Here is a 12,770-nt window from a genome sequence, read left to right as displayed (position 1 = left end):
TGACTATCCACCAAGCTTTTCACCAGCTACAAGGAGCCATTGAGCAGATCATCATGGGATGTAATTTTGAATCCTCTGACTTAGTAATATAAATCATAGCTCTTAGATTTAATACTTGCTTTGCACAATAACGCAGAACTTTCCCCAGCCACTCAACATTAAAAATGCAGACATGCAAGAGGCTGCTATGAATACCAGAAGAGAATGAGCTGCTTTGCTTAATGCGCAGCCCAGCATCAGGTTGTGCTCAGGGCAGAAGGTTGACTACAGGAGAAGAAAACATGTTCGCCTGTTCCCTGTGTGCTCCAGGGTACGTCAGTCTGATTTTAGAGCACACTTCTTCCCCATTGATGGAAAACAATCATTTACGTTTCCTGTCATTGTGTCGCACTGCTGTCGGGCTGCTGATTTTGTAACTCCAAACAGCATTTAGTTGTTATTTGAAAGAAGCAGGTGTTAGAGGTTAATATTATTCCTAGTCTATGATTAATTATGATTTTACAGACTTCAGTGTTATTTTCAGTCCCAGCCTCCGTTAGCCGTGCTTCAAAGCTGGGTTAAAAAGTACAGTTATCACAGTGGCTCTCCTTTTCTAGATTAAAAATGGGAAAAGTTTGCCTTCTTTTTTTAAAAGTGGCATTTTGTTTATTACATTTTCAAAGCAATTGATCATGTTTTTTGATAGGGATGTCAAATAGATTAAAATGTCCATAGTTGATACTTGTCTAGAAGAAAGCAACTACTAAAATGGCATAAATGTATTTGAAAAAGTTGGTTGGCACAAATTTACTTTTTGGAAAAAAAGAGGTAGCTGCCTACAAAAATTTGGAACAAAAGAAATAAATTGCTAACTTATCTCTGCCTCCCAGAGCAGGAAATGAATCTCAGACCTCCACTCTTCTGCCCTGGAAGTATTAATCTCACCACAACACGTTAGTACCAATTGGCCTTTCTCCTACAGAACAACAAGCCTGCAATTAGTATGGAGTCAACAGTGGCTTGAGAACACTGAGGCAGGTACAAATTATTGTTTTCCATGTTCAGAAGAGGAGGAATATCCTCCTAATTGTCATGACTTGGATGTCAAAGGAGAGAGTGACTATTTGAAAATGGAACTAATTCTGTTCAACCTGCAGTAGATAAAGGGTGAGTGTGAAGCAGCTGCTCACTTTGTCAAAGTCAGCTGTCAGCTTTGGAAGCGTGCTGGAAGCCAAACTGCAGATCTCCATTTGTCTAGATGATGAAGGTAAAAAGGGATCATTAAGATCAGTGTCTCTGACCCTGAACAAAGCAGGTATCAAAACACACCATGGTTCCACCATCAGTTTATGGTCAATCTCACCTCCAGAAGCTCCTGATCTTGATGGGCTAATTTGGAATAACAGGGAACCTGCATATCTTTATGGTGGCTAGAAACCAGAGAGAAGGGAAAGAAAAGACCTGTCCCATGCACATTTAAGTACTACAGTGCACAGTGTCTCAATACAGTTAACAACCATGGTGGATTACAGCAGTCTGCTGGAAGGCCAGTGTCAGCCCTCTGGAAATCACAGTTAATACTCCTCTGGGACAGTCTGTGGGTTGCATTAAGAGCATGATGAGCACTGGCTGGATTTGGGACAAGGTCACTGTGCCCATCTGACAGAGAATGCAAGAATGTCAATAGCATTATGCGCATTACAGGTACATATGTGTGAAGAACCTAGTTAACTGAAGCATGGATTAGTCAGACAGTCTGCAAAAAGAGAGGACACTAAGCAGCTGCAGGAGGCTCAGAGAGCCCCTTCAGAGAAGTAGGTCGTGCCTGAGGAATCTGTACTTTCTTTTGATCATGCGAAAGTGGAGGGAAAACAGCAGGGACCTGCTGGCTGAGCACACTACATCCTCCAGAGATACTTCAGCAAGCTGAAGTAACCTAGGAGAGGCATTCTTAATATCCAATAAACCCACAGTGACAAATAAACACCAGTGAGAAATGAGGAGATGCATTCAGAATTAAGACAGCTATCCTGAAGTGAAAACACTTATCTAAGTTTAAGAGGATTACCATCAGCCACAACTCTTCCCACACTGCTCTGCCCCCTCCCAAGTACTAATTCCTTCTCCACCACCTATGCTGCATAAACAAGTTAGGTGTTAATATTCTCAATCACTCAGAACTATCATCTGCAAATAGTCCTTTGAGACTGCTAAAATTGATTAGAGAGCCAGGATGTCAAAGTGAAGTAAGAATACCAGGATGTAAGAATAGGAACCATTCATATTAATCATAAAGACAAAGGAGTTCTGGAAAGGTACTTTTTATCATTCTATATATAAATAAATACATCACTAAACTGGCAAAGGGAATAAAATGTAAGCCAAGGTTTGATTTAGTGAGGTAGTTTATGGACTGCAGTTTCACAGACTTTTGTAGCATTGCTCCCTTCTAGACATTCGTGACACACTGTGTGCTTTCAAACTAGGTGCTCCTTGCAGACCCAGTAGATGTTCAGTATGATAAATGTGTGCTCTGGTAGGAGGTGAGCCAGTCACTGTTGACATCAAAATGACCAACAGTGATCTGCATGCTGGCATCCTATCCCATGGACAAATTGTCCAGGCCCTCTGCAAACTGAGGCAGCTCTCACTCCAGGAAGTCTCACCAAGTGTGTTTTGAAAGCTTTCTTCTAAATCACAAAATCCAGAGACTCCCCTTAAGAAGCGGACACAATGATGATAGCAGAAGAGCACAGAAACCGACCTTATCCTGGTTTCCCAGGTGACTCCTACCTGCCCTTGAAGGTCAGCTCCCTTTACCATGTAGCCTTGTATCATTACACAACATTGGGGGTTCTTTAAATTCCACATGGCCCTGTGCAGCTCATCATGTCAGCAGGGGTACCTGGGGTTTGTTGGGGCTTTTTGTTTTAAATAAAACTTGTGTGGGTGACAGCAAAACGGAGTGGGAAGAGCCAAGCACTGACGAACCAGCTCTGTTTGGCGCTCTGCACAGTGTGTAGGAAGGGCCACTGTGTGGGTAGCAGTACCAGCAAGGAAAAAGGAGCTTTGCTTCGCTGTGCTATGAACACGGAGGAGGAGGTGGGAGGGAGATGGTGTGTGTGGATGGGAACACCGGGAAAGCAGTGTGTCCTCAGCTGTGTAAGACAAGCCATGGCAGATGGTACTGTATCCGTAACCTTGGCTTAAGGGCAATCAGGGACTATAGGGTACTTTCCTTAGCAGGGAGGCTTTGTTAGGCAAAACTGCGTGCGTGAATAGTATTCAGGTTACAATTAGCATTGGGGAGCACAGTCAGGCCAAGGCTGCGCGGCACAGAACGGTAATCAGAGATGGCTCTGGCAACGGAGTTTAACTGTGTTATAAAAACAGGCCAAGCCCGGCCATTTCTATGGACGAGAACACTGTAATTATAACGCTTGAGCTTGGCTTGTGGAGTTGCACATTGCTTTTACAGGCTCCACACACGCAGCCTTGTGTGTACCGCGTCTTCTCACCCTTTACTTCACGTACCCTTTCTGAAGAGATGCTTCTCAGACCAGCCCCAGGGCAGTGAGGGTCACCCGGCTGGAGGAGCAGCAGCACCCCAGCACTCCCAGCTCCAGGACATCCGCATCACCCGTCTGGAAACTCCTCAGAAAGCTTCATCTGGGGCCTTTGTGAAATGGCAGCACTTTTGTACAGGGGAGAGCAGCCCGAGCGCGTTCGCCTCGCCCCAGCAGCAAACCATACAGTCACTCTGCTCTCCCCCCCGACCAAGAAGCTCCATTTCGGAAGGGATGCAGCATTAACCCCCGCTTTGTCCTCCCCGAGGAAGGTTTAGGAGCGAACACACACAATGGCCAGGCGCCGCTGTGGAGCCCTTCACGGAGGGACGAGGCTTACTCCACAGACAAGCAAGACTCCCACACGGCAGCCAGCCGCCGCGGGGGCTGGGGAGCCTTATCCGCCGGGCTGCGGGGAGCCGAGGAGGCATTGTGGCAAAGCGGGGGACCCCGCACCGCTGCCGGTACCGAGCCGAGGACCCCCCCTCACAAAGCGGGTCCGTGAGGGGAGGAGCCCCGCGAGGAGGAGGGCGCGCGTGGAGCGGCCGTTGGACGCGAGGGGGGGAGTGGGATGTGACGCGCGGGCGCGCAAGGCATTGTGGGAGCTTGGCCGCCAGCCCGTTGAGCCGTTCCCGTTGGCCCCGCAGGCGGAGCGGAGGCAGCGGTGGAGGCAGCGGGAGCGGGGCCGCCGCCGGCCCACGGGAGACATCTTTGCCGCCGGAGGCCGTGCTGTAAGTCACTGCCGCGGGAGGAGCGCCCGCGTTAGCCTTGGCTGTGTGGGGAAGGAGGAGGAGGTGGGGGTGCCGGGATGGGTTGTGAAGGAGGTGGGGTCCTGCTCCCCTTCCCCCCGCCTCAGTCCTTCCCTGAGGCAAACCGGGGCCCGCACCGTGCGCTCTGTCGGTTCCGCCGCTTCTCGTTGCGCCTCGGGTGAAGCCGGGAGATCCGCCCCGCTCCCCGCGAAATGGTGGCAGCGGGGTTCTGCCGGTGTGGAGTCCGCCGCGGGGCCGTGGTGGCGGGTGTGGAAGGAGCGCAGCGGGCTCCGGGCAGGGCTGGGGGTGCTGAGCCGCGGCCCCTCGCCTCTCGCCGCCTTTGCACGGGCGCGTCTTGAGTCTTTCCCACCGCGGGCCGTCGGGCAGGAGACCGTGATGGGGAGAGACCGCGAGTGAGAAGCAGCAGGACGTGTTTTCAGTGTGCTTCACTTTGGGATGAAGACGCTGTGGCGTGAAAGTTACCTGCCAGATGTGAATGACTTCGTGACAAAACAGCCAAATCCCGCTTATTAAAACCGCAAGCAAAGGCTTCAGAGATTGGTGGAAGTAAATATTCAGCTAGAAACAGGGTCTCTTATTTTTTTAAGACTGTCACTTCTTGTATAGCCCGCAATATGTCTGCCTGCAGGATCTGAGCAACCTATACGGACTGTCTGGGTGTGGGTGTTCCTCATAGGGGACTGCAAGTACTGCAGGGCGCAGGTGGATGCAGGTTCCTAAGGCTCTGCACAAGGCATAATGCAGGAGCGCCTGGATTTAGACCAGACACTGGTGTGTTTCTGCGTGTAAAAGACACGGAGGGGAACAAATTGTTCCTGTAACTTGTATCTTTCTATAATCCTTTTGTTTCCTCTGTAATCTTTAAAAGTAAGTTGCAGAAGGGGCATGAAGGCTGCTGAAGCCAGCTCGTATGTGAGTAGGGGTGATGTAAAGCTGAGGTTGCTTCGTTGTTGTTGATGGAAGGAGACCGGCTGTTGAAATATAGTTGGATGATGCTGGTTATTTATCTCTTGACCATACAAACGAACAACCATTTTTTTCCCCCAGGATTGTGTGTGGCTGTCACTTAGCAACAGGTCTGTAGGGAACTTTGCAGATCCTCTGCCTCCCCCTTTCTGAAGAGCAGAAGAAACAAATAAGCTCAGGAGCAAGAGAGCAATTAGTAAAACCAGAACCTGGGTTCTTAGGTATAGCCCAGAGTTACAAGATTTAATTGGGAACAAGAAAGTTACAGTTGCTTTGAAAAGTGTTTCTTACTGCAGTTGGTATGGGATACTTTGTATCTACTGGTCCATCGAAAACTACCCAATGTGTTTGGGGTTTTGGTGGAGTTTTTAAGTGTTCTGAAAGAACGGAATTACAAGTTGTTTACTTAGTAACGGTGCGTTATTTTGCTATGTATCATAACCTTTCACACTGAAATCATCTAGATCTTCTGACTTCCTAAAGAGTAACTTTGTTTTGCTGTGTGTAAAGCATACCCTTCTGATTACCAGTAAAGCCAAATGTTGACAGTGTAGATTAAGCCATAAGTGGTCTAAAAACTAGCAATAAGACTGGAATTTCGCTAATGACATTAACATAGAGTACAAGCTTAAACACTGCTTATTTTATAGATCAACATTAGCAAAAAAACAAGTCTACCACTGCAAACTTAGCCTTAAAAGAAATCAGCATGTTGAAATTTGTCCTTAGGAGCTGTTTTGTTCTGCAGGTAAAATCCCAGTGCACAGCAATGGTATTCCCTTGATAAGATAGGTGATTTAGTCACAGTCCGGAAGAATGGTCCAAATCTTGTGCTTTCAAAGAAGTTCACAAGTATTTTTGTACAAAATCCTTTTCATACATCCTTGATCCTGTCAACCAGGATCAAAGCCTGCTGTCTCTTCTGCATAAAAGGTAGTCCTGCCCCAGTGAGATTATGAAGTAGGGATAAAGGAACAGGAATGGGGAACTTATGCCCCAAGAGATAAAAAGAGGCTTCAGAGAGAGCCTCTCTTGGGAGGGGGAATATTGACCCAGTGGGCAGCACAGTGAGCATTAGGTTTTGTCAGTTCAGTGCTTCCTAGTGGTAAAATCAGAAGAGAAACATGTAGCGTTTGTGGAAAACTTGCTTGCTTCTTGGGGAAAGATGCTATAAACACATCAAGAAGCTCCAGTTTCTTACCCAGGCCCTTTCCGAAGAGAGGATGATATGATTCAGATCATGGTCCTTGCTCCAAAAGGAATGATGTTAGAATCATGCCATTAATGGTCTCCTCAGCAGATTGAATTTTTGCATTCCCTGCCTCAGCAGTATAGCATCTAAGTTTCACTCTGCATCTGGATTTTTCCTTGGGAAGCATGCACATGAATTCTTTATTGTATTTTGTTTTCTTCCAAAAATGTCGAGGGGCAAAGAAGTTTTCAAAACATTCTTTAAAACACTTTTTCTGAACATCAAATTCATGAATGGTCCAATCATTTAAGGTCCTGCATCAAATTTTATGCTTCCTACCTAGCAAACAAAATGCTGTAGTGTACAAGTGGGCTGGATTTCATGCAGTGCTCCCAGCAGTGGTCAGTGAAGACAATTGTATTTACATTTTCCTGACTATTGGTGGCAAGATGCCCAGCTAAAATGCTTGTCATACTCCCAGTACTGTTGTCAGTGGAGGTTTGCACCTTGAGGGGATATTTGTTTGGGGCTTCAGACCCATTGTGGAAGATGGGGACTTTTGCCAATTTAATGCAATTGTGCAGCAGTATTTTGTTTTGCACACAGATTTGGGGAAAACGTTGTTCTTTTCCCCATCATTTACATTATGCTATGGGAATTCTAGTTTGTAACAGAAAGTACAAGTATGCCTATTGGGCATTCCTATATGAGGAATGTTCTCTCAGTTTTCCAAGTGAAAATAAATCTACGTAAGGTGCTACCTTTTCAGGTGAGAAATTAACGTAATGCTGGAAGGGCTGTTTCACAACCAGTTTTGCTCCTCTGTCTGTTTCAAACCACAAAGAGTTACTGCTTTGATAAAACACTTAAGCTAGAATTTGAGATCCCATCAGATCAAATGATAAGGGAGTGATTAGCTCTTCATTTATTACCATCCTACCTATAAACCACAGTCACAGGCTGAGATGCTGTTGTGCTAGGCAGATGTTATTAGAGACCATTTAATACCAATTCCATAAGCAGTGCACTTTGTAAATATGCCAGACTAGCTTCTGATTAGCCAAGGACAGAGCAAGTTAGTTGTCAAAGCAAATTCAAATGCACCTTTTCCAAAAGTGTTTAGTGAGCAGCTCTTATTATTGAACATAAATAAAAGGAAGAGAGAATGGCAGCATTTACTTGTTAATCTTTTGAAACAGTGTAAAGAAAATAGCATTGCAGTTAATCTCTTGTGATATAAAAATGAACTTTCCATCACAGTTTTTGTCCTGGAAAGAAGAGAAGAATAATCACTATATCTTAGTAATTTTTGTACTATAGTAATGTTCTCCTGGATTTCACTACACTTACTGATGTGATGATGTAGATATAAATTAGATCATCTGTTTGCTGAGTGTGGATAATACACCAGTGTAAGCCCATGAGGCCAGGAGCAGCATTCATAGTAATTCGTTAAGTCATTAAGAACCACTACCTGAAAGCCATTAATAGCAGGAGGTTTATTACTGCTTCTTTGATGAAGGTGTCAGGTTGACTGAGCTAATGAAGTACTGGTATTTGGAAATCAGGTACCACTTTACCAGGATGTACAGACTGTACTTTGATAGGGTTTTAAACCTTTCAGAAAAACAGATGCCTGTGTGCATTTTAGGAAGATGGTATTTGAAAGTGTGATTTAGCAGAGTATCTATCTTCACACAGGAACAGCCAGCCAATCAGAGTTACTACAGAAAGAAAATGTTAATCCTGCAGCTTTCATCACTACACCTTAATATTACTTTGTTTCTTAGAAAATGCGTTTCTGGCTTGCAGAGATGTGGCTGCAGAGCAGCTTTGTAGCTTGAAACTTTGCTGTGAGCCAAATTAATATATCTTCAAATTCTCATTTCTGTGAAGCTCGCTGCAATCTTGACAGGGTTTTCCAGAGGCTATGACTCAGGTGTTCAATTCTGCAACTAGGGCAAGCTGTGCCCAAGCGTGACAGAGCCATTGAAGAGCACAGGGTTAAATTTGATTGAAAGTCGCAAGCTGACTCCTCAGTGATAACCCCTCCTTATCACAGTGATAATTTAGTGAACTGTCCCATTAAAACAAAATCATTTTAGTGTCAAATCTTTGAAGACTTTGCAATGTATTTGATAAAGTTTCTCAGAAATTCCATGGCAAGGGCAGGAAGGAAAGGACTGGTGCATTGACTGTCCCTGACAGTGATTTGTTTAATTTTTTTGTCCTAATTACCCTGCTCAAATCTTGTCTGAACCATGGCACGTGTGATAAGGTTCCCTTTGGTTGCCTCCTTCATCTGCTGGCTAGCAGTGACTCAGCACACAGCTCTGGTTCACTAACGTTGGCAGCATTCCAGAGTTTCTGGCGTTACAAAGATAAACCTTTTGAGAACATGTAAGGCACATGATTTTCTTTGGTTTTTGAACTCTTGCCATGCTCCTCACCTTGAACTTTAATACATTTTTTTGGTAACAGTTGCAAGTGAAATCTTTTCCCTTTCCCTTCTCTTCTGCTATGGAGAGCCAGGAGTAGAGAAGAGACTGGAAGATTGTTGGGTCATCCCTCAGCTCGAAGGTAGAACAGAAAGGTTCTCCAAAGTAATGATCTTGAATCCATAATTAAGCCCCAAAAGGGTCTTCCATGAAAGGCCCTCTGTTTCTCCCCCTTCTGAAGTACATGGTTGGCAAAATTAAAAGTGGTACTTAAAACTTAATCGGAATTTCCCTCCCTCCATCCCCAACATCTAGCAACACAATGATTGACTACATGTAGGAGTGGGATCCATGAGACAGGAAGCTCTGAAGCTCATCTTTATCACATTTTACAAATAAACTTTCAGCTAGAAAGCTCTTTAATGTACAGTGTAAGAGGATCAGGTTAATTGTCAAGATAGGTCCAGGGTTATCCTGAATATTAATGAGAGGAATGTGACCAGGAGTATAAAATAGAGAGGGAAATAAACCTCTAGAATTTGCAGAAGTGATAAATAAGCTTATTATGAAAGAAGAAAATATGCCATTTTATATATGGGGAGGTGTTAGATAGCTGCAGATGACAGAAGACTTGAAGGTACTGAGTAGAAATAGTATGTTAAAGGGAAGAACCTCTGGACATCAGGTGAAAGAGGTTGGAAATCAACAGCAAAGTGTTTTGCTCAAGGGTGATATAAGGGAGGTCAGTTTAGTGTGACTGATGATGACAGTATGTTAACAACAAACTTAGCATTGCTCTGGATAGGTGATATGTATCCGGAGACAGTGATATACAGTACCCATTTATCTCAGTGTGTGAAGGAACCACTTCCTTCTCTATGAATAGTCGTTTTCTTGGAACTAAAAATGAAGGGGCAGTGCTCTTTCATCTCTTCCTGTCTCCAGCTACAGCACAGCTGTGTGTGTCCCAATTGGATTTTTAGATTGGGTGAGTTGTACTTCCTCCAGCTCCCTCAAAGCCTCTTTGGCAGTAATTTGGTGTTGCTACATCATCCTTTGATCCAAATATTACAGCAGCTGGTGGCTAGATCACACTCTCCTAAAGGGGAAAAAAAACCCACAACATTAGGAAGTAGTAATTTACATGTACTCTTCCAGTTATTCTGACTATCCCATAAACTCATAAGCCACATGGTTCATAGAAGCTTCCTGCTTGCAGGTTTTATCTAGAAAAATCAGGGGTTTCATCGTTTGTGTATCAGTTCCAAAGCAAAGGAATTATGGGGGAAGCTAGAAGCACAGTATTTCTAATGCCTGCTTTCCCTCACTCAACATTTGTGAGGTTAGACATGCCTGATATTGATGGAAATGGAATATGAACTGTGAAAATAATTTCTGGCAGAAAGTCCATAGCCAACTCAAAACCACACCCAGCTTCGTGCTAACAAAGAACTAACTAGAGGAGAACACACTATTAAATGGAAGGGGTTTTGAAGCCAGTTGTGCTTTCCAGTTAGTTTCTCAAGGCAAGAAAATGGGCTTTTGTCCTCTTCATCATAGAATAATAGTTATTACAAAGCTGAGCTCACAGCAGAGCGAAGGAGAAGGAGCCCTTTTGATGGCTTCCCCCTTCTGCAGTTTCCTGTCTGTTTTCTGACATATTTCATAAATGTAGCGTGACTTTCATCTGAGCTACTAAGATGGGATTGTTTTCTTTACCTCTATCAAGCAGTAAACCCATTGCATTTATTTTAATTAATGCGCTATGCAAGTACAGACTCTTTCATAAGTGGAACATGGAAGCAGAAAGCAAAGTGATGTTTGATACATTTCTTTAGTTATCCTGAGTGGTCCTCGTTGACAGTTATGTAGTCTGAATGCTAGTGACTCACTGAGATGTAAAAGACTGGAGGACATGTCAGCACAGAACAGAAGTTGCAAAACTGAGAAGTGGGGTTGGTGAACCTGTTCTGCTTGCCCCATTGTGGATTCAGATGTATGGCAAATACAGTTAGGTTCATAAGGAGAGAATGCAGAATAAAACAGGAAACCAGAAAGGCAAAGCAGGCTTACAAGGGCTCCATTGTGGAGTCTGCAAACACACCTGCAGATTTGCATTTGTATTAGGTAGGATTTGTGCAGCAAGGAATGAACAAAGATGCACAGAGGTACGTGCATCACTGATACATGCCTCTGGTTTCCTTAGAGTTCAGCCTCAAGGGAGGGAAAGGTGGGGACTGTCTCCTTTCCTCTGAGTTAATTTCAAAACCTAGCACAATGCCTAAACCTTTAAAGATACTTTGAGAGTTTGTAAACCCTCCACCTCTTTGGATTTGTCAGCTTCTATTTACAGTCTGAGCAGAAATGAAGGAGAGAAAAAGAATATGCTTGACAGCTGTATCAGCAGTAGGACATCTCCACTGAGATGAACTGAGATACAGTTGTCAGATGTGCTGGGTGCTTAAACCACCGTTATGTTAAGGAAAGGTGGCAGATGGAAGTTCATCAGCTTCCTAGAGGGCATGTTGAAGCAGTATGGTCATTGATGTGGAGGTAGTTGGCTCAAATCTAAAGGGATTCATTTCAGATCTATCTAAAAATAGAACATTTAGTGTATAGGAAATGTGTTTTGCTATGCATAGGCTTTGTTCTATGAATTCATACGTGCTTGAAAAAGATCTAGTTTTTTGAGGAAGGTGAATCCATTTTATGCAAGCCTTAGTGGGTACAATTTTTCCTAGTTAGGAACATAGTTATTCATGAGCATAACAGTCCTACCACAGCTGTTCAAATGCCCAGGCAGGAGTTTTTCCCAGAGAGCAAAGGGTTGTGTCCTTGCAGAAAGCATTCTCCACTTTAATGCGGAAGCTCTATTCTGCATTAGGTAGTTATCACACTGTGCTGCATTAATGGTACTGGCTTCTGTTAGGAATTTCAGAAAAGTAATTCCAAAGCAAATTTATACGAAATAATTTCTCTGGCCTATATATTTACTGTATAAATTTATGCTGGGATTGCAATGGCAAATAACTTTCCACAGGATGTTTATTTTAGGTTCTTACATATACTCTAAAAAGGCAACTTGTCTGTATGTTTTAAGCACCCCAATGCATTGCCTACCCCAAAATACTGCTCTATCTAGAAATTCAATATGTGATATTATAGCATCAGTCCTTATTGATAACCTTTTATTTCTATTTTGTTTCCTTCCTAATATGTAGAGTGCTGTTCCAGAGCCAACACAGACAAAATGTCCAGCAGGGGTGGAAAGAAGAAGTCAACCAAGACTTCCCGTTCCGCAAAGGCTGGGGTCATATTCCCTGTTGGAAGAATGCTACGTTACATTAAGAAAGGCCATCCCAAGTACAGAATTGGTGTTGGTGCTCCAGTGTATATGGCTGCTGTACTGGAATATCTGACTGGTAGGTTTTGCTGAACAATGTGAAAGTAATAATACAAACTTAATTCTGCACAAGGAAAATGAGAAAGAGCCTCTGATTTATCGGTGACTAAGAAGTTGTAGCTGAAGTGCATGCTTGGTGATCACACATCTAAGCCAAAATCAGGGTATCCCCTACCCTTGCCTCAGCTTGGAGGGCTTTTGTGCATTCCAGCACTGCATCTGCTTTGACATGTAAACACTCTTCTTCCACATAGGCAGGCAGAGGGATTTGTTAATATCAGTGAATAAGGGCTGGGCTTACAGCATTGCAGTGCTTCCTGCTTCAACTTTGTGCCTGGTGGCTTTGCTTGGGTTACAATTGTCTGTTAAGCATATACATTCCTTTTACATAGAGAGTTTCTCAGTGTTTATTTACCCAGGGCTGAGGTTGCTTACAGTGTTGTTTAATGTTGAATT

The 12,770-nt window shown here is 43.9% G+C and overlaps 1 protein-coding gene across 5 annotated transcripts in view; it reads left to right on the top strand.

Annotated features, from left to right (window-relative positions):
* The first annotated feature begins 12,132 nt into the window (after positions 1-12,132).
* Positions 12,133-12,770, top strand: part of LOC130599179 (core histone macro-H2A.1) — a 35,136-nt gene continuing 34,498 nt past the window's right edge. For all 5 annotated transcript variants that reach the window (XM_057409430.1, XM_057409428.1, XM_057409429.1 and 2 more), the window contains exon 1: positions 12,133-12,333. In XM_057409430.1, coding sequence (XP_057265413.1) covers positions 12,162-12,333 — 172 coding nt within the window. In that variant the 5' untranslated portion in view covers positions 12,133-12,161. The remainder of the gene's footprint in view (positions 12,334-12,770) is intronic.

Source organism: Pezoporus wallicus, unplaced genomic scaffold, assembly GCF_028554395.1.
Source record: "Pezoporus wallicus isolate ANWC-B61680 ecotype Strahan unplaced genomic scaffold, APGP_CSIRO_Pwel_v1 contig_8166, whole genome shotgun sequence".
NCBI classification, from domain to species: Eukaryota; Metazoa; Chordata; class Aves; order Psittaciformes; family Psittacidae; genus Pezoporus; species Pezoporus wallicus.
The sequence above is the reverse complement of the archived record's forward strand: the minus strand, read 5'-3'. Positions and strand labels throughout refer to the sequence as shown.